Below are 21,898 nucleotides of genomic sequence, written 5' to 3' on the forward strand. Positions count from 1 at the left end.
AATGAGCGACGCAGCCTGGTGGGGATCAGCAGGGAAATTTTCTAATCCATTTTTCCCTCAGGTTAACCATTCATTCCCTCAAATTACGAGCCATTACCTCAAATTAACAGCCACTCAATGTATCAATTTCCTTCCTTTAATCCATAATGTGCAGCCTTGGTTTTCTTACGTCCTCATTAACGGTTTGTGCCCTCCAATGACTGAATTAAGTTCTTCATTCAATTAAAGGATATCGAGGATGACCCGGCGCCATGTTTAATTGCAAAAACCTACAGTATTATTAAACGTCTACGGCGAGCGTGTCAAGAGGGCACCGACAAACGGGACGGAGATATCTCTGCTCATTCGAGGTAATGAACTAATTACGTGGCAAGACATAATAAATCAATTGTGCAAAAGCAGAAATTCAAAGAGGGACAGGACTTTTTATCCTCTCTGACAGACAACAGGCTCCACAACAAGCCGCTAGCATTAGCTAGTGCTTGTTTCTTGCTGGCATAGTGATGTTTGCTGGGCTAGCTCGCCGGCTAGCTGGCGAAAGATGCTAATATTTTGTTTGCAACTAAGCTGACTCTAACTATGGCTGAAGGTGAAAAGCAGAGTGGATGCTGCTAATTCTTATACTCTCACTCGTCTTTTAGCGCAGCCACACCGCATTTGCTCCGCATGTTGTTTGCGTATGTGACAAATAAAACCTTGAAATCCCAAATTCTAAATAAGGACGTTGAAGCATGTTCTTATTTCTGCCTGCTTTGAAGGAACATGGGCTAAAGCACGACATATAAGCTACTCCACAGGGCACACGGCACAAGGCAGATATGGTGAGAAGGAGGCTGAAAACACTGACTGGGGAGCGAGAGGGGAGAGGAGGAAGAGAGAACGGGTGAGGGAGGGATACTTAAAAAGAAAGAGAGAGAGCGAGCGAGAAAGCGAGCGAGGCCAGCCAGCAGTGTATCCATGGACAGGAAGTGTCGAGGCGTGGTTGGCTCACTCTCCCCTCTCATCAACCTCCCCCCACCACCACCACATCACCGCCCTGCTGCTGCTGGGAAAGGCCTAACCACAACACACACACACACAGACACACACACACAGTGCATTTACGCATGCTTGCTCAGCCCAAAATACACTCACACACGCATTGAAAAACAGTGGATGTGAACTGCAGCGGGCTGTGTGACTTTGTGATAGCAGAGGAGATATAAGGGACAGCTGAGTGAAAGCGGAGTGGGTCAATGTAGACGTCAGCACGGCGGGCTTGTGATTCACCTTTCACGGGATCAATGCTTCACTCACTTCTGTGTCTAACAACGGTCTGAATGTTGTTTCAGGGGCTTTTTCCAAGACTAAAATGGTGAGGGAACATATTCAAGAGTTCTCAGTCTTGACATTTTCTTTGACAGGTAAGCAAAGTTATCCAATGACAGCAGGAAATGGTGCCTATCTTCAGCCTCCTTTTGTAAATATCAGTCTCTAAACCAACATGCGTCCAGCCCCTGACAGCTACAACATCATAACAGCTGCAGCACAAAACTCTCTCCTTCACTTCCTGTTCACTGCTCTCTTGTATCTTTTAGACTGCTGTTGTTGTTGCGTCTTGAGACTGACCCATTAATGGACCTCGAAACGGTGTTTTCTCGACAGGACCGCCGGCTGACGCAATGCAGAACGGCCCTGAAAAATCACTTCAAACACACACCTTGAGGCATGCTGATCTTCTCGCCATTCTTGCACTTGAGCTTGTGCTTCTTGAAGGTGCCCTTCCTCTTCTTGACATTGGGTTTCTCCTGGTTCTGGTTCAGGTGGAGGATGAGGAGGCTGAGCTCGCGCTCGAACACGTCCTGCTCCCACTGCGCCAGCTGCTGCTCGCGCTGCCGCAGGAACTCTTCGTGGGACTTCTGCTCCAGAGCCGCTCGCTTCAGCTCCTCTTCGCGGCATCGCAGCTCCTAATGGAGGAGAGAGGAGAAGGAAATATCGGTGGGTCAAGTGTGACTGAGGAAAATGGTCTTACAGTTCAGGATGTAATGAAACCTTTCATGAGCATTAATGGCAAAACTGCTGTATGACATCTTATGTGATGCTCCACAGATTAGTGCTTGCAGTTTATGGGCTCCTCCTCCCAGAATCATACATTTTAATACTGTACATGTAATGTGCATGTACACACATGACACCATGATTAACATCTAAAACTAACATATGTATTTCTGTGATGAGTAGTTTTTGTATTAATACTGGTAAGGTGTAAGAGAGGCAGAAACAGGGGCTCTTTACATTAAACCTGCAGTGTGGAACTTCTGTCTCCCTCTTCTGGCAGTGGCATTAATTACACTCAGCCAGAAAGAGCAAATTAAACTCCAGGCTAGTTGCTGGAGTAGGCTACAGGCTACTGTAGCCTAGGCTACATCTGCTCAAAAGGCAATGCCATCTAAAGAAAGTCTTAGCAAACATTTAACATGTTATCACTAACATGGGAGAGGCAGTTTACTGATTCGATAACCAGTGAGAACGCTGTACAGCTGAATAAAAAGACAGACGCTGCCTGCCTCTGACCTTCTCTTTAGCCCGGAGTTCATCAAACATGTCCTGGATCTCCAGCTTCCAGTCCTCCTGCAGGGAGTGGAAGGAGTCCTGCGGCATCTCCTCCTTCACCTGCCTCTCCAGGGCTGTCAGCTGAGTCAAGATGGAGCTGAAATTGGGTCTGCGGTGGGGGTCCTGGTCCCAGCACTCTATCTCACACACACACACACACAGCAGACATGGTCAGACACCAGGGTCCACAGTGCAGCACCTGACACTTCAAATACAGAGTCATGTCTACTATAACTGCGCTCTATTGAGCATGAACGCTTGGCCGTCCTCACGCTGGTACAAAAAGAATAGAAATGAGGAAGCAGTGGAGCAAAGCAGAGCAAAATGGACATGAAGGAGGTTTATGCTGGAGAAGAAACTGAAGGTTATTTAGTTTTAAGTCGTTTCCTTAAAACGAGTGGAAAATATCTGACAGCGAAGTCAGACGAACTCACTTGTTTCCAACAGTTTCACTTCTTTTGAGTGTCTTCTTCAATCAAGAGACCTGAAAGAGGGAAGTCTCTCTGATTCACTCGAGTTCCTCCGACGCAAATTTGATCGCCGTGTTGAAACGTGTTCATTAGGATTTTAAGCCTTTAAGTCAAAAGACTGACTAATACGATGTTTCTGCACTCATTCCACCTCATGTTGAATGAGAATCCTGCAATCCCTCTAATTTTTATTTACACATACTTAAGACACTTGTGTGCGAGCGCTATCTAGAGCCAAGCTGATCACTTATTCAAAGTGTTCTGCTTAATTAACTTGCTGCGGGGGTTTTTGAATAATATGCTGCACCACTCTGGGCACTACAAGCAGATCAAAAACCAATCCGATAATTAATTAATCCTCCGAGGTGGCTATCGGTGGTTTTGCACACTGATCTCTTTTTTAAATACAACCGTAACAGACAAGCTGACATCAACAGAAGGGGCTAAGCGGAAAGAATGTGAAGTGCTTACGTCTACTTTTTTTGGGTAATGTGTGTCAGGAGGGAAGCAGATAAAGTACCCAGGTGACACTTCTTTTCAGCTTGAAACTGAGCAAAAGAAGAGGGAAAATGGGGACAAACACATTGCACAAGATAGCTCAGGCACAAAACACTTCCTCTCTATGGCCGCGTTATTAACAACATACAGGAATTTGTTTTCTCAATTCCAACCCAGCTTTGGGGAAATGGAAAGAGAGCGTGCCGGGGACACCAATTTGATCTCACGCAAGAGCACTCTCACACCACTGAGCTGAGAGCCGTTGCCTAAACGGTGCTGTGAGTGTGTTCGATTACATTCCCACACGTCTCACCTGCCATGAGCTGAGCGAAGGGGTCGGGGCACGTGGAGGGGATGGGCAGGGTGAGCTTGTTGACAGCGACTCCGTAGGCGACGGCGAGTCCATCAATCCCTTTGTAGGGTGCCTCTCCTGTTAGCAGCTCCCACAGCAGAACGCCATAACTGGAGGGGGGAAACCACAGATAACAAGGCATAAGACTGTACACCCGGGCCAGAATTAGACACAGGCTACATCCTGGAACACGCTAAATGATACAGTGTTTTTTGCAAATCGACCCACTGGAGCACCAATAGACTAAAAACTGTTGTTAGAATGAGCGACTGTGTTTACTGTACTTGATTTAAGACCACTGCCAGGTGACACTGTTTTCATATCCGTAAGCTGTTAATGCAAACTGTACACTTCCTGTAGCTGCTTCACAGTGAGAGCCTTCAAAAAAACAACCAATGATGGCAATTTTTATAAGACTATCTTTCACGTTATTGTTTCCGATGGCTTTAAAGCTGCATTGATTGATATTTTCTTACACTTGTGAACTGTGAAACAAGCTGAAGACCCAAGATTAACGCATAATCCCATTAACAGGAGTAAGATTTGCTCATTTACACATCGAGCAGACACTTTCAGCTCTGGTTTGGTCTCCACCGTCTTAAACACATCACTACGAGTGACACCTTTCACATTGCACACAGTCATTTGGTCTATTTTAAATGTGTGATACGCTGGCTTGTATATGGTGTTTAGACGTTTCATGGTGGATTTCACGTGAGGGGTAACTTTAATTCTTCCTCTTGCTCTGTGCAGCCCATCACACGCTCATTATCATAGAACCAACAGCACAGAACCAAGACACATCTGCGCAGTGGAATATTTTTGCTCGACGAAACATGTGCTTGTAAAGCAACGTGAACTCATGCATGCAAAACTTACACAAATACACAAACACACGGAGACACACACACACACACAGGACTTTCGAGCCCACACAATGGGAGCAGCCCTGCGTCCTAAGAAGATGAAGCGTGGCGCAGGACTTGGATCTCCCACACTGTCAATTAGCCCTCGCCTGGACCTGACTGAACGCACTGTGGAGGCTCGCTAAGTGGAGAGCGCAGGCCGCAGCCTTTTTTTATTTAGTTCTTTAATTACAACTTCCACACACAGTGACTGTGCAGAAACGCTGCTCGTCGGCTCGCCCCGAGGCGGTCGTCGTCTCCGCATGGCGGCTTTGGAGACAAGCGGCCGTGGACAGATGAGAAAGAATGGTAGAACAAAGATTACCCTTCATTTTCAGAGCAGGGCTGCCTGCCTGCCCGCCCGCTACTCGCTCATTTTGCTGTTTTCAAGATTCTGCGGAGATGGTTCTGAAAATGAGCTTGCGTGGGATTGTTGTTGATCAACGCGTGAGTTGAGAAGTGAGAGGATGTGCCTGTGAGATAGAGAAATGGCCCTGAGCCCATTAGGGTAGTAAAAAAAAAACTGTACACTCTCGCTAAATAGGGTTCTTTAAAGGAGCACAAAATGTCTTAAGTAGCTTGCACCAGAGCAGAATCCTTTCTGATTTTCTCAAGGACGCTTTCAAAAAAGGGTTCTTGTGACAGCACGCTCAATTGGTTTCACATAGGCTCTGTATGGGGCTGCAAAGAACCATTTAAGAATGGATGAAATGGTCCAAATCCACAGGATTAAAATTAAACCATAGCATATGAGAGGAACTGCAATAACCACAATGCAGCAAAGCCCTGAATGTGCTATTGCTTTAATACATTATTTATCTTTTTCCCTGTTGCCGAGCAAAAACACCCCTGCCCGCTTCATTCCAAATGCAAATTTGTATACGGCACTTAAAAGCCATCATGAATCCCCTCTCAACAAATCACACAGTAGTTCGGGTCATTATTATAAAACCACAAACCATAATCAAGGGACTCCTCTCTTTCTGTGTAGATGTGGCCGAATACACACAGATACGCACATGCGCACACACACGCACGCGCAGCTATTCCCAGATAAAGGGCTGTGGTTAGGTCTGGTGTGTGGCCTCCTTCTCTGTCTATACTGGAGACAATGGGACAGTGTGCAGTACACATGTCCCACAACAAAGCACAGAGCAGCTCTTTGAAGAGACGCCATCACATGGCTGCGGTGGCCTTGCTGCAATCCATCACTCGGCCCCTCCATCTCTTCATCATTCTGTCTCCCACTATCACTTCTCTGCACTTTCACCCCTCTATTTCCATCATGTTCCCCCTTGAATGTGCCCCGTCGATCTAATAACGCTCATTAATAAAGTTGAGGGACTAGGGAGCCTCTAGTAAATGGACTTAGATGTATAAAATTGGCGGATTTCCCCCTTTAAAGAGACTGCAGTGGCAAAATGTGTGATCAGGGTCCGCAGAGAGCAACCAGGGAGAGCTTGATCTTCTGCTTTGCTCTGAGAAGCGAACAGGCTTGTCATGCTGCTGGAAAACAGGGGATTCGCTCATGCATGACCAGAATTTGACCTAGTCGGTCCAATCAAATCTAGAGAGTGCAGGACAGCCCAATCCCCGAATCATTCTATCCCACCCATGTGAGGGGAGCTAACAGGAAGTCAGCCCACTCGGCTCGCGGAAGTGTCGACCGCGCGCGTTCTCAGCCAATAAGAGAAGGACTGAACAGCGAAGCCATCGGAGGTGTCACTGTGAAATCCCGCGCTACGTATCTTTGTAAACCCCCCCACGATCAGAGGTGGCTCCATTACCATTGAAACACCAGTATTACTCACTGAGCAACAGAGACTGGTGCCATTAAACTAAGAGTTGTTAGCCTTAATGTTTTATTTATTAACTCATGATCAAGATGGGATTGAGATTCTAATGTCATGAGGCAAATTCTGCTTTGGTGATTATGGAGACAACCTGTGACCTTATGGTTAAAAACTGCCTCCATATAACACATCCACATTTTAGTATTACTTCTCCTGATCTTTATGTATATATTGTGTTTACTGTACAAAAAGTAGCAAAGTTTACCCTCAATCTGGTACTTTCCAAGCAACAAAAGACATCTCATACCACCTTGTCCCTTAAAGGAATAGCTTGACATTTCAATACTAGCTAGCTTAGCATGCTTCGCTTACTCAGCCCCAGCTTCATATTACATGTCTCATCTTGTCATCTAACTCTCAGCCAGAAAATGAATAAGCACGGGGCTTTTTGGTAATCTTTAGTCGAGAGCGTGGTCTTTCCATGCGAGAGCGCGACTCTTTGATTCCACGTTCAGATTCTGGAGTGCTTTCCCCTCAAAGCCCTGCCCTCGCACTCACATAATAATGCCCAATATGATGCTAGTAATATTTTTGCCGCTAATTTGTTGAAAGCAGTGTCATCAGTAACACATTGCATTCGTACAACACTGCTGATAATGTAGATGCTACGCACAACACACACACACACTCACCTCCAGACGTCGCTGCCCTTGGAGAAGGTGGAGGACTTGATGACCTCGGGGGCCATCCAGGCGTAGGTGCCGGCGGTGCTCATCTTGGTGGTCTTGTGCCACTCTCTCGCCAGGCCAAAGTCGGTGATCTTCAACGTCAAACCCTCCATACATTCATTCTCTATGGGCTGAGCCAGAAGGACTGGAAGGAGGGACGGACAGGCAGGCAGGAGGGGAGGACAAGGAGGACAGGTATGATTAGGCAAGGCTGAATGTGCTGAGTGCATCATCGCGTAGACTGACTTTGCACTGCGCCGATCTCTGGTCAGTGCACACATTCACAAGTACCCTGCTTCTTTCTCACTTCCTCTTCCTCTTGTTCTTCTGCCGCTACGATGCAAGCTGACAGTGACAAACACATTTCTACGGATCCTCTGACACACTTCAAATGCACAAACCTCCACGCCTTTAAATTGGCTGCAACGTTTAAAAGAAATGTCTCATTTCTGCCCACTTGGTGCAACATACATATCAAGACTTTTACTATAAAGCAGCTACAGGAATATGGAAGCCCAAAGTCTTTAATATAAAACAAATAAAAGAGACATGGTGAAACAATCCTATGAATAAATTGACTTACACGATTTATTTAAATGACTATTCATGCCATTATTACTCATTCATTGAATATTGACTGTACATACAGGAAGTGCTAACCCTCACCCCGTCATATGGTAAACCACCCAAACCTGCATCACGGGCTCTGATCACAGCAGCCCACAGTCCACCACAGGGCGCAATGTCCCAACGCCTGCTGAAGCACGCAAGTTGAGTAACAAATCCTCCAAAAAGTGTTGCCGAAATAGCTGTTGATGAGCAACAAGCCAATGTCCCAAACAACAGTGTCCCTTTAAAGCACAGTCTTATCTGATACCGGCATCAGCATTTTTTCTGTCGTCTATGAAAAGGTTTCAGCTGTGTTTTGCTGTGAAATTGTGTGGGAAAAAAGCAGCCTGAAATCACATCGATGCAAGACTGAAGAAACGCTCATGACACAGATGTTTTTAATTGGCTCTCGTAAAAAGTCATGCAGCTTCATATGACAGCCAGCGCACTGTTGGACATCGCACATAGCAGCGTTAGAAATACAGCCCTGATTATCCGTCCGCATTTGCCGAGCGGAGGATACAAAGTCGCAACAAAGAAATACACTGTGCCATCGAACATGGCCTCGTTTCAACGGCGGACAGAAGGCTGCAAACAAAAAGCCGGCCCATTAAATGTGTCAGGATGACAAAACTGTTGAGGCCACTTTAGGTTCCCATTTATGCCAGAGGCAAACCTTGTTTTTCTGAGTGACTTCACTTGAGATAAAAGCACAAAAATGCACTTTAAATGAAGAACGAAGCAAACTGAACCACCTCCACTGATGAGGAGAATAAAGTGGCTGGAGTCAAATGGACCAAAGTTATGCTTCAGGTGAGCTTTTTACTGCACTTTGTTCATTTAGCTCTGCTTTTGTTGCAGACAAAGTTCAAAAAGCCCTCTCACCTTCTGCACGATTGGCTGATTTGCATCAATCTTTATACTTAAGAAGGTGGAACTTCTGCAGGGGTGCTGGCGAGGTTAACAGCAAAATCAAAACACTGCAAACGCCGCACGTCATGAAACATGCATGCTGCAGTTTCAGCTCTTACAATGTGACTTTCAGTATTAGTCTATTGTGCATGGTGTGTGCAGCGTTTACAGCATTGGAGACCAGAAGTAGTGCTTTAAAGTGTAGCTAAAAGGGTCACAGAGAGAAGACGGAGAGGGTACAGTGAAGGGAAGAAAAGAAGAAAACAGCTCACAAGCAGCTTCTTCTGCCAAAAAGAATAAAGAAGTGGACTTAATCTGTCTTAAAAACAAGATTTTTAGACCTCTAGATGACATTAAATGACCATATTTTCATTTGTTTTAGGTTCTTAACTTCACATTCGAGCATAGTCATAGAAATGCTGTGACACCAATAACTACACGAACACCTTTTGACCCACAAACGACCAAAAACATGCTTTCAATTTGGGATTTCTGATTAAAATCTGATGAAGCCTCATCGAGCGACAGCGGACAACGTGGATCAATCAGATGCGGGTGACTGATATTCAAGAGCGGGTCTCTAAACATAGACGGAAACGCAGAAATCCCGACCGAGAAAAGTGCACATTGTAAAATGTAATAAAGCTATAAGTAAACACACTTTGGTAACCAGCCAGGCTTATGCAACCGCACGGCACTGGAAGGCTTTGTTTCTATGAAAATAGAATATAATGCTGAGGATGTCGGTCGCTGCGGTGTGACTCTGTATCACATGTCTTTGTATGATCGGCAGCTATGCCTGTCTTCCCCTTTGCTGGCAGGCTGGGCATCACTCAGGGCAAGGCTGGCCGTCAAACGCAGGGAGGAGAAGCAGCAAAGAATTTGACTTATTATAGGGAAGTAAGACTCCTGCTATTTGCAGTCACTTTCCGACTTTCAGGGCTCGGCGCTCTTTTCCTTTTTTTTTTTCTCTCTCTCTCTTCTTTTGACTGCGTCTTGCACTAAAAAAAAAAAATCCACTTTCCCCAGTTTCTTTTCTTTCACCTCCCAAAAATGAAATTTATCTTCCTCTACACATATGAAGGACTCTCTCTCTCTCTCTCTCTCTCTTTCGCTCTTTGTTGTCTTTGTCTCTCTCTCTCTCTCTCAGACATCCTGTGCTGTGCTTCGTAGCCCAGAGGCAGCGAGTTTGACGTCACAAAGGAATGCATCACAAGAAGTTGTGTTGTCTGCTCTGTGTGTGTGTGTGTGTGTGTGAACACTGGAGAGGAGAGGAGACTTTCATAATGTACTTGTGTGACGATTTCACCCAGTTCTGTTGAAACCGCACATACAGGCACGTACCATAGTAACGATATGTGTGGTTTCATCCACTCCGTCTCACAAGGTGATGACAGGTACAAAGACAGAGCGTTAACGGAGGCCTTCTTAACAGCCACGCTTTATCCTAACAGTGAGACAACTTTTTAAACGGGCAAAAAAACTGCATCAAAGTATGTCAATCACAAACTTTCACATCGACTTCTGCCTCGAGACGGAGGCACAAACAATAAAATAGCAAAAGTAGCCAATGGCCAAAACAAAAACAACCTCTACAGTGAGGAAAATAGTGCCCGCTCATTTAACCTTTCTGCAGAAAATCAATTTCTGTCCATTCTACGGCTGAGTCATTGTTTCTGTCAATTCCACAGGCCCTCAGGGAGGAGGGGGCGGTGTCGGAGGGGGCGCTGGTATTTACAGCAACAGCCCCTGATCCCTTGCTCCACTTCTTTTGTCCGCCTGCCGGTCACTGTCTGGTGAAAACAAGCCCTGGTCAGTCAACCCTATTTCCACCCGGGTGCTCGCTTGCTGCGTCGCGACCCCACTTCCAGGAAGTGACGCCGGCATCGGCCCAATTAGCCTCCGGTGGCGGGGCCCTTCCTTTAAAAAAAACAAAAAAACAAAACAAAACCAAAAAAAGAGACAATTTTGTTGTTCCCGCTTGCCGTTCGTTGTGCGCAGTAAACACAACGCTATTTTAGGAAACTGAGGTTAAGAAGTGTCACGTGGCACCAGACGCTGACACAGACAGGCGGGAGGGAAGTGGAGGTGCTGTGGTAGAGCGAGGAGAGGTGAGAGAGAGAGAGAGAGAGAGAGAGAGAGAGAGAGAGAGATGCTGAATGTCGATCGTTATCATATGATTGGGTGAGACGGCACAGCTAAAAGTGGCTGCCTGGGACTAGAAAGCAGAATTACAGATAATGTCCCACACACACACACACACACACACACACACACACACACACACACACAAAGCACTCATTCTACATGGGCAAACAGATGCACACACAGACACTTAACACAGGACACACTCACATTCCATGTCCTTTTTTTTTTTTTTTTTTTTTGCAATGCCCTCAGCTGCACACAAGCAGCAAAGAAGAAGAAATCTCTGCACATACACACAGCTGAAGGACACGCCTGCACGCACACATGAATACACACCAGAGACCTGCTACACATACACAAACAGAGGTGAACGCTAATTCCCGAGAGTGTATGGGTGTGCTGTGACAGCTGGACCATCTAAAATCTGAAAATGTGAGCTGTTGACACACCAGATCGTCACAATCATGATGTCGTACTTCACATGTGCCAATTCTAAAGTATGTGTTGTAGGCATATTTAGACCCAACTGACAGCTTTGCCGTGTTGTCCAGACGAGGACATTCCTGTCTGACCTACTGCATGCCCTGCTGCAGTAACTAGGCTATTGTTGTTCTCTTTGCTCGAGCAAAATGGAGGAAAGTGGCGAGCCGTGCCGGACTGATCATAATGATGGCTGGCCATCTGAGAAGTAGGCTCAGCAAGACTGGAAGCAGCTGGACTTGCTCCGTCCAAAGATCAAAACGACCCGACAAGGGGGTGAGCGTGGCATTTCTGAGCACTTCCAATTTCAAGCTAATACATAACAGCATGAACATCCTATTTTAGATTCAGTGAAGATAACAAAACATCGACGACAGCTATAGCTTTGCAGTTCAGAGAGCAGCTGACGCATGCCGTCACAGTGAGGTTGCCAGATCTGAGACCGAAACCACAACCTGTGCTCACCAACCCGTGCTATAGCCTGGATGCACTGATGTACGTCAAGAAACAGACAGACAGTTAGCACTCCATTCATCCTGTGATGTTAATGCTGAGAAAGAGGCTAAATAATAGTCCCTGGCCACAGGCCTATCTTACACCAGTTCATTCACTCACACACGCAGGGGCAGATTTATGACAAAGGCCAACATGCACATAAATAACAGGGCTCTGACAGTTTCATAACACATACATTCATAATAAATACAAATGACCCATGCATATAAACGTCTCTGCACTTACGGGACAGATATAGCCTACCTGTACGCACGCTCATGCATGCACATATGGGTGCACAAAAGCCATCTATGCGCACACGCACGCAACCAAGCATAGAAGCAAACATGCAAATTCACACAAGTAAGCATTTTAGCAGTCTCAGCACACATACACACCACATTCTTCCTCCGCTTCCTGAGCCGAGGCAGTTCGAGTGCATCCACAGTTCAGCCCCGTCCAGCCTTCCTCCTCTTTCCACCGCCATCGCACTGACGCCGGCTGCCACGTTAGTCAGCTGCTTACTGGACGGCGTGTTGCAACACACTGTGTCCAAATCAGCCACTGACCCACATAACATGAAGTCTGCTGACATCTTCAAAGCTGAACCGAAAAAAGTTTAGAAGCTTTAAGTAGTGCAATGGAAGACTGGAAAGGATAACTCCAGTGTACTGTGGAAGGAACCATGGGAAAAAACACACACCCTTAATGACCTTTATGCTGTATGGCGAGCTATAGAAACAGCACTAACACAAATAGCCTGAGGTCTTTTACATGGGAGCAGCGTATGTACGACGTCAGGATTTAAGGGGATTAATGAAAAAGATTAAAGTTTGGACCTAATACACTTGGATTTGAATAAATTGCATTGGGCAACTACAAAAAGGATTTTTTTTTTTATCTGCATCCTCTGTTATCTCTCACCTGGTTTCACATTTTGAGGAGGTGTTTGTACAGAAAAGTGGCAACAAACGAGCAAATCCAGCTCTCCTTCAAAGGCAAGGATCACGGCGAGATCAGTCTTGCCCAGGCAGAACATCTTCCTGATAGAGAGGCGATAGCAACAATGTCGCCACGAAAACACCGTGACAGATCGCCATGGCAACAGGACTCTGTTTGCCATTGTTTGTTGTTCAGAGACAAGAGTGTGTCAGTTGCAGAAATGACTCCTACCAGCAGCGGCCTAGATATGAGCTCGGTGCTGGGACTGACTCAACCCTGCAACAGTTAGCTTAGCGACAATCCCAGAGTCAGAGATTCTTGCATGGGAAGACTCAGGGCTGATTTAACATGAGCTTACCTGACTGATTAAGTCTAACCATGTCCATCCTGAGCAAACACAGACTATTTACATTTCCCACATTCTTCACATGTCATTAAAGAAGAGCCTTAGGCCTATTTGGTTTCCATAAGAGCTGAGTAAAATGCATCCCAATGTGCAAAATCTGTTCAGCCTCGTGTTAAAAAGGAACGGTGAAATTTCAAATGACTGAAAATAGTTTTGGGGAATTTGCTCTGGTATCTGATTGGGACCTTGTGTTTCTAGGAAGTCACAGCAGACCAAGTACAGAATCTCAGAGAGGGAGTATAAAATCAGATGGCTGGCGATGTCTGCATCAAACGTACAAGAACCAAAGTATATGCAATGGATTGAACTGTGTTTATGTGCTCGAACATAAGCTGCAATCATTAACATGTCTGGCTAATTAGTTTACAACCTAGTACAAGCCTTACTTACAAGGAGCACAACATTACCTAAGCAGGTTTCATTAGGTTGAGGGGTTGCAGAGTCCATTTTTAAAAAAAAAAGTCATCCACAACTGCCTGCTATTTCCCCTGTGTGCTGTGAGGAAGTCGGTCCTGGGTGCTATCAGAGTTTAGGCTAACCCCGGCAGCTCTATCCTGCTCTTTATTGGATTTGGGTTTTACACTCCAGCAATCCCAGCTAACGTTATGCTACAGCCACTGCTGTTTCAGCTGGCAAAATCCACATTCGCAAGCTAGTAATAAGAAGCCGGAATCAAGGAACCATTGCTTCAAAGATTGCTCCGAATTTCAAGCGGTAAATCTGCCATTGTTATCGTCGTAAAGTGCATTTGTGGCGCGTGAGAGAGGAAAGTGTGACGGTAACTACAGGGGGCTTACAAATGATCAATTACGTCCACAGGGCCTGACACACCAAGAGCAAAAGATAAAGGGTCAACGTCCTGCTCAAGGACATTTTTAGAGGACGTGTGGCTGCTGCTGAACATATGCTACAAGCTCTGATGGAGGGTGTAACCTTTCAGCTGCAGGACAATCTTTCTCCAGCCATCCGGCCCTGTCACGATAACATGCCAGATGCTAAAGTCGGCCCCACAATGCCGCTCTCTGCCTCTTCACTCTGCACTTCACTTAATTATGTTTCTCTATAATTTGACGCTGGAGCTACATCGCCATCTCTCACCGCATTTCTCAAGTATGCTATCATTCCTCACCCCCTCCAATCTTGGGGTAGGGTTGGACTGATACATCACTGCGCGACTGTATCAGGCAGATATTGGCTGGTGCGACTAAAAATCTTGTGTTTTGCGTCCAACTAAACTGGGTATGCTAAAAATTCTGCAAGAAAAAATGGCCAAAAGTCCAAATCCGTGGAAACATTTAAATGCACTCAATATTAGTCCAAAGCAAAAAGGATCCGTATTGGCTTTACCCACATCGGTTCAACCTAGGCCTTCTCTACCTTTCTCCCCCGCCCCCCCTCCCTGCCCTGCACCCGTAGGCGAAGGGAGAATTCCGGCAGGGTGGGGGCTTTCCCCAGGAAGAACGGGAGCTTTGTCCCCTGAGGGACGAGGCCATAGGCTGACAGACAGTCTGGCAACCTCTGACCAGGCACCCAGTGAGCGAGAGAGCGAGCGAGAGAGTGATAGGGCATAATCATAGTGCAGAAGATGAAACTAGCGCTCGCTCGGCTGAAGTTTCGTCCCAGTTCAGCGGCACGCAACAAGTCGTTAACAGAGAGTAGGAATTAGGCAACATCAGTGAGTTAACCAACCAGGTCACAACAAGTTGTGCAGTCAGTCTAAGGTGGCATTTCTTCTGATTTAAGCCGAGATAAAGTTGTGATTCATGTTTCCATTCATCCTCTACACCACAGTGCTGTCATTTGGATCTGAAATCCCTTATTATTACTATGCGGTTATTAGATCACTCTCAATGGTGACTCATTTAATGTCATGTAATGTGACGTCGATCAGGTTTGTCTGCTCTCACCTCTCCAGGTTTCCATCACTTAAGTCAATAACAAATGTCTTGCTGTTACTGTTGGGCTGCTTCTTGAACAAAATAGACAGTTTAATGAGTCTGAAAGCCATATATTCAGTTTACAGATACATAAAACAGACAAATGCAGCAAATCCTCACACTGAAAAACTAGGACCGGCAACTTTTGGGGCATTCCGTCTCTGGAAATGACTCAAACGATAGATTCCTTATCAAAACAATGAATTACGTTTCTCTCAATTATCCAATCGACCGATCAACTCATCGTTCCAGCACTAGCGAGCCGCTCGTTCACTGATATTTTCCCTGCATAACAACAACCACGACACGGGGAATCAAACTTGCCGATGTGACTAAGACTAACCCGCTTCCATCAAGCACATCAAGGCACACAAGCCAATCAAAAGGAGAGTGACCATTTGAAACACGCCTTCTAACACAAGCACACACACACAGACACACACATGGGAATGTTTCTGGGCATCCACATCAACACTGTCAGAGGGGGGTTATAAATGATTCCCTGTGCAAAGTATCTGGTGACAGGTAGAGGTTGTGAGGTCTTGGAAACAGTCACTTATTAACAAGCCTCCAGCGCTCATGTGTTGAAATTTAACCTTCATTAGCGCATATCCTTACAAACTCAGACAGGGGGTCATTACTGGATTGACCTCAGAGGCTTAGAGGTCAAGGTAGTATATGACAGAGGCGGGAGGAAGCGCTGACGATCTGACGGATCCAGCACAACTGGGTACAAACGAAAAAGCACTGCATGAATTCTGCAGGCCAAGGCTGACAAGGCCATGTGTAGAAATTAATCACCATGAAGCCCCCTTTGGACCACATGCAGTGAGTTCATTAGCCTAATAAAGTGCAAGGGGACCTGCATGGTGGGCTTGTGTTTGATTGGAGACACTAACAACGGTAAACTCGTCTATTTTTTTTTTTAAGATCTACAGCTCAGGAACTAAATTTAGACCCTGATTAATAAGGTCAAAATGCAGGTAAAGATTCTGAGTCACTAGAAAGGATCCTGGCTTCTTGGAAATGTCCCTGCAGTGGAAAAGGGCTTTAATATGACTTGACATTTGTCTGTGATCAGTGGTGACCTTACTTGAACATCAGCGTGCTTTTTGGCATTCGTTATCGTATTCTTTTGAGAGACTTCAAATGTCAGTGGTGAGCAGAGTGGAGGTTAGTTATTGGAACGCTGAGCACTCTGCTTTGAAGGCAGAAATGAAACCATATCTTACCTTCTGATACGGTTTTGGGTGTCTATCATGCTTTTTACTTTGTCTGCTTTCTGGAAATAAAAGTCAATTGTTGGTTCATCTGATTCAATTTTCTAGTTTTTCAGCTCTAATTTTTTAATATATACTAGCGTCAGGCAATGAATGCCAGTGTCCATATTAATTAAGGTGGATGGACAGTGTAAACACCAGGGACAGCTGTGGAAATATATCCAGGGCTTTAGTGTCTAATATGCTGTGTGTGTGTGCTTTTTTTTATATTGTGCGATCAAAAGTTGTCAATAAAGCAAACCAAAACTGGAATATGAAGTTTACGCAGTATGTGCCAACTATAAGTCAAAGAGAAGGAAAAAAGAAGCAAAAAAGAAGCTACAGGAGTGAGAATTCAAAACTATACTTCCCCTTGTCCCTAACTTAGGCACCTCGAGCGCCCAAAAAAACTCAGAACCGAAACGGTCACCAGCTCAGCTACAACAGAGTCAACAATCTTCACTACATGGCTTAAGAAAATCCTCGACGTCGAACTCTCCAAAAACAACTGTGTCCCAATCCTGATCGCCATTTCCGCTTCCACAAACGCACAAGGAGGTTTTCGGTCATTGGCATGGCAGCCGTCTTGTGATCTGTGTGGTGAGAAAGAGGCCGAGCTGAGAGTGAGGTTTCAGGCTGGAGAAGGGAAGCAACAGATTTCACTCTGGCTGAGCTCTGGAAACCTCGGTACTTCCTGTGCACTCGCACCCTCCACTGTCTTTTTTTTTTTCTTCTCTTTCCCTGCTGTTGTTCTTCTGTCCCCTCACTCAAACAGCTCTGACTACACACACACACACACACAGTGCTGCTTTCATGATTACGTGTGGGTGTGCAGTCATTGTGAGGCTACATCTCATTTTGCACCTACAGTAAATAGTGCATACTGTAGCTTTAGAGGCCTTTTTACTAAAGCCAGACTAGCTGTTTCCCCCCTTGTTCCTGTTTTTATGCTAAGCTAAGCTAGTAACCATCCTTTACATGCAGACATTAAGGCTGATAACACTCTTCCCATTAACCATTTGTCTTTCACTGCTCAACATGGCGTGAGTCTGCTTTGAACCTCATCTTCAGGGCTTGAAAATAGTTGAAATTCAAGATAACATCAAGACAGAAAATCAGCTTCTGGAAGCTTTGATCTAAAAATACTCTTATCAGCACTAGCCTTGAAAAACCTGCAGCTGAATTATGTACACACTCACACACATGTATGAACCTCTTAAAACTCCAAATCCACGGCGCTCTGCAATCCAAGGTGAGCTGAGGATCTCTGGATTCTGCCTGCCTGTCTTTTCCAAAATAAAGAATAAAGACAGCAGGACAGCGGTGTAGCCAGGCAGCTGGCTAAGCTGCACACCAAGTCACACTCCTCTCTGCCTTTTCACCCACTGACACTCGCTCAGAGCCGGCAGCACTACAGCTGAGCTCTACCCCAAGTGACCCCCTTCCACTCCCTGCACGGACACCCCAGGCACCCCCTCAATATGCCAGTCAGCAAACAGGCGCTGAAGACGCAGCCATGTTTATGGATGGGCAACTTCATGACGATGCACTTTCCGCTACACCGAACATTTGATGTTACACCTCCTGCTGAATAAAAGTGCTTTGCCAATGCATGAATTTGCTCTTCGTGGTGGCGTGGATCAAAAGCTGAGTTGAGTAATTCAGTAAAGTTGGAAAGCAGACACTGGGTAATTCATTTCAGAGTCGAGGACAGAATTCCCATTGGTGCATATTGTATTTTTTAATGCATTTGCTGTATGTTACTGAAAGATCTCACGACAGGCTCAGCGATTATGCACAAGCTACCCTTGCATTTTCTCTCGTCAACGTACCACTTTTCAGCCAATCAGTTCAACGTCCGGGGCTAGACGTGATGCAAAAGAAATGATAGAAGCATCACGTACGCAGACACTGTATTAAACATGTATGCAGTGAAAACGTGCTGTTCCTCATGCGTGCTTTACATCATGTGTACCTCAGCTGATCGCAGTGTGATGAAGCAGTGAGACAGAGCGGGAGGACATCACAGAGGGTATCTGTGTTATATTTTCATGGAAGTAGCTTTTCAGCATATCGTGAATATTCAGTGTACAAACTTTCTAACTTCCCATTCATGAGATGTGGTCCTCCTTTTACCATGTGACCAAACTTTCATACGTAATAACAACTACAGCATCTCCATGACAGCTGAGCAAAGTGCATTAGCTACTGAAGCAGGGCTGTGCGATACGATGATATATATGTCATGTGTTTCTATAAATCACACTCTTTATGGCGCTCTTGGTCATCTGGATGACACTGTGCATTCTTCTGCACAGCACGAATGCAGGCAGGAAATTTGCATGAGGGCAACACAAACAAACATGGAGGACAGGGGAACGTGACAGAGAACTGGGACAATTCCAAACAGGAGGAGGACTCCAGCCAACCAGCCCAGACAAAACGAGGCGCTTGTACCTAAAAAAAGGGGCTATTTCTGTCGCACGGACGTGGTTTGAGTATAAAAAGGTTGACACAGACTAGAAATAGGCCTTTCCATATGGTCTCTCAATATGAAATGACCTATATCAGGATATGAGATGTATGTTGTCAAACTGCCGTTCCCATGCTCAAGAATCAATGTTCATGCTCAAATCCTCATTACTGCACAGTGGGAATAAGAATAACACCGCGTGGATCATAACTTTAGTCTTAATCTTAATATAAACAGGTGCATGATGACACGAAGGCTGATATGGTGGTGCCAGACCAAGGATAGATTTTCTTTCAAAACAATGGATGTACTGACATGCATTTATGGATTATGGTAGTTTGCATGTTCCACAGGCAGGCTGGGATGCATGCCAGGAGTCCGACACATACCCTGCACATGTACAGTATGACATACACTCCAAGTTTCTGCATTTACTTTTAGGCTGAAATCTACAGGTGGCCCCCTGGGCAACAGCCTGAATGATTAAAGCCAATGAATAAATATTCAAAGTTTACTGAATCAGCGAATCATTTTAATCATGAAAACTCACTTTAGGACACCGATCATCCAGGTCATCCGGGCCAGACGCTGTAACTCAACTAGAACAGAAATACATCTCGCTCGTCCACAAAAAACTGCTGTTTTAAGCGAGACAGCTCAGCCTCTCTGCACACACGCTGCTGAAGTGAAGTACGTGCTGCAGCCAATAAAAGATTTGACTGGCAAACTGACAGCACATGTCAAGCCTCGCTGACATCCTCCACTGCTAAATTTCCACCTGCAGATAGTGAGTGTTCTTCTCTCTAATGGCAACTAAACTGAGTTCTTGGCTCACTTATCGCCTAAACTACACGTTAAATGATAATGCGGCTGCCTTAACTAAATGCAGGTGCACGCTCAGACTTTATCAGTGTCCCCCCCCCCGTTCCCTCCACTAAATAGCCTTGTACAATCACAAAATAGCTCAAACACCTAAATTGCCCTCAGAATTCCCCTGTACTGAATAGGGGAATGGCGGTGTGTGTGTGTGTGTGTGTGTGTGTGTGTGTGTGTGTGTGTGGAAGTGCAGTGCTAAAGGGAGTGCAGTTCACCAGACACATGCAAGCATCACACACCCCCGCTGCCCGGACACTCAGACACACACACAGGGGATGTTTTGAGTGCACTGCAGTATGGGGCACTGGGGGCCCTGAATGAAAACATGCTGGTAGAGAGATGTATCAGATGCTTGTCCACTTGTGGAAAAAAAAAAGAAAAAAAAAAAAGGACATGTTGATCCAAGATCTAACTGTGGCTTCTTCCTGAAAAAAGGCCTGTGAGTTCCAGCCCAGCAAGTGCTTAGCTTGGCACTTTCCCCACCAGTTCTAACTAAAGCCTCTGCAAAGTTTTATGGCGTGTGGTGATGTCCTATAGCTGTTTTTGGGTCTATGGAGGCTTTGTGCAGATAAGTGACAGTGTAAGGACAGCAGTTAGACTGAATGAGCTTTTGCTGATAGCAAGATTTTTCTTGTAGCTGCAGCAAGAAAATGGGTTATTTTAATCGGAGGAAACTTAAAGCAGCACCAATCAATATTGGGCCAAATGGCAGTGATGAAATCCAGAGAACAGTCATAGAGCTCCGGCTCTGCGGAGCAGCCGAGCGTCTTTCAGCTCATCGTTTTGGTTTTAGGGGCCACAAACATGTGGATGAACCCATGGTACATTACCAGTCAGCAGGCAGTGTTAGCAGCTGGCTGGGGAACATAGTGGAGGATCATCAGCTAAAGAGCCAGATTGCATTTTCTCAGGAATTGGTGGAGCACAAAAGAGAGCTCACAGAAAGTGAACACTGACACATGCCTCTGAACGAATAGTAAAGTTGCTTCATGTTTACTGCATACATTAACTGCAAATTTAATAAGGTGATATGTCAATGCTGTAGTTGTTGTATCAATTGCTGCTTTAAAGGCTACTTTAAATGAGCAAAAGTGCATGTGTCACATTGATTTGACAGATGTACTGCTGATATGTTTTGAAGGGAGGTACTGCATTTCAGAAATACTCCTTCAGTCCTAGAGCCTTTGGGTGGGCGGGACGCTCTGTGTCTGATTGACAGATAAGCCGGCAGGGAAACAGAGACACATTGCAAACAAACTCATGCTGGCAACTGTAGCTTATGAGTCAAAGAAAGACAGCGTTTGTTCGCAGTGGTACTGAGGAATAATGGCCAATCTGTATAGCAGCTTCACTGACCAATCTTGCTGACTGTCAGATATTGAACGTGTGACAGCTGACAAGATGGTTAGCTATCAAACCTGCAAACCGAGGTTAGCGGTTCACTTTTCCTCGATGCTTGTGCGGTACCTCATTCAGCACAGGCGAACTGCAAGACATGCCTATTGTTGTAGATAAGAAAGCTAATGTGGATTGCGGTTCAAAGTCTGAGGTTTTTAACCACTGACACTGACTCAGTCTGTGTCAGCCAATGAATGCTCAGATATCAGGAAACAAAAACTATGAAATACATATGCTTCCTTCGAAAAACGGGATCATTTTCCCTCAAAGCGTACAGCACACAGGCCCTACAATTTACAGAGCAGATCTGTGCTCTGCAGCAGGAAAAAAAAAAACATGCAATTTGTTTTCCGTTGGGCTTTTTAAGGATTCAGTGTTTGCTGCAGAACTGTATGGCTTACAGAGTGGTAAAGCCCTGGAACCTCATTTAGATAACGGTGAGATCCGAAAACAGCAGGCTGCTAAAAACAGAAAATGACTGAGTGCATAAGGTGTGAAAAATCCCCAGACTCTCATCCCCCAGATATATAGACACAACAGTCAGAGAAAGAGGCTCATCTACTCTCTGTTGTGTATTTACTTTGGGTGGAATTCCAGTTATGGCCCCTGGCTTCGACCCAAGCAC

General features: G+C 45.5%; 1 protein-coding gene across 1 annotated transcript in view; it reads right to left on the reverse strand.

The window, feature by feature from the left end:
• Positions 1-21,898, reverse strand: part of LOC143316995 (mitogen-activated protein kinase kinase kinase 11) — a 41,269-nt gene that overhangs the window by 15,296 nt on the left and 4,075 nt on the right. The window contains exons 2-5 of the mRNA XM_076724893.1: positions 7,303-7,483; positions 3,874-4,022; positions 2,554-2,729; positions 1,700-1,946 (exon numbers count right to left, since the gene is read on the reverse strand). Of these exons, the coding sequence (XP_076581008.1) occupies positions 1,700-1,946; positions 2,554-2,729; positions 3,874-4,022; positions 7,303-7,483 (753 nt within the window). The remainder of the gene's footprint in view (positions 1-1,699; positions 1,947-2,553; positions 2,730-3,873; positions 4,023-7,302; positions 7,484-21,898) is intronic.

Source organism: Chaetodon auriga, chromosome 24 (assembly GCF_051107435.1).
Source record: "Chaetodon auriga isolate fChaAug3 chromosome 24, fChaAug3.hap1, whole genome shotgun sequence".
Classification (NCBI taxonomy): Eukaryota; Metazoa; Chordata; class Actinopteri; order Chaetodontiformes; family Chaetodontidae; genus Chaetodon; species Chaetodon auriga.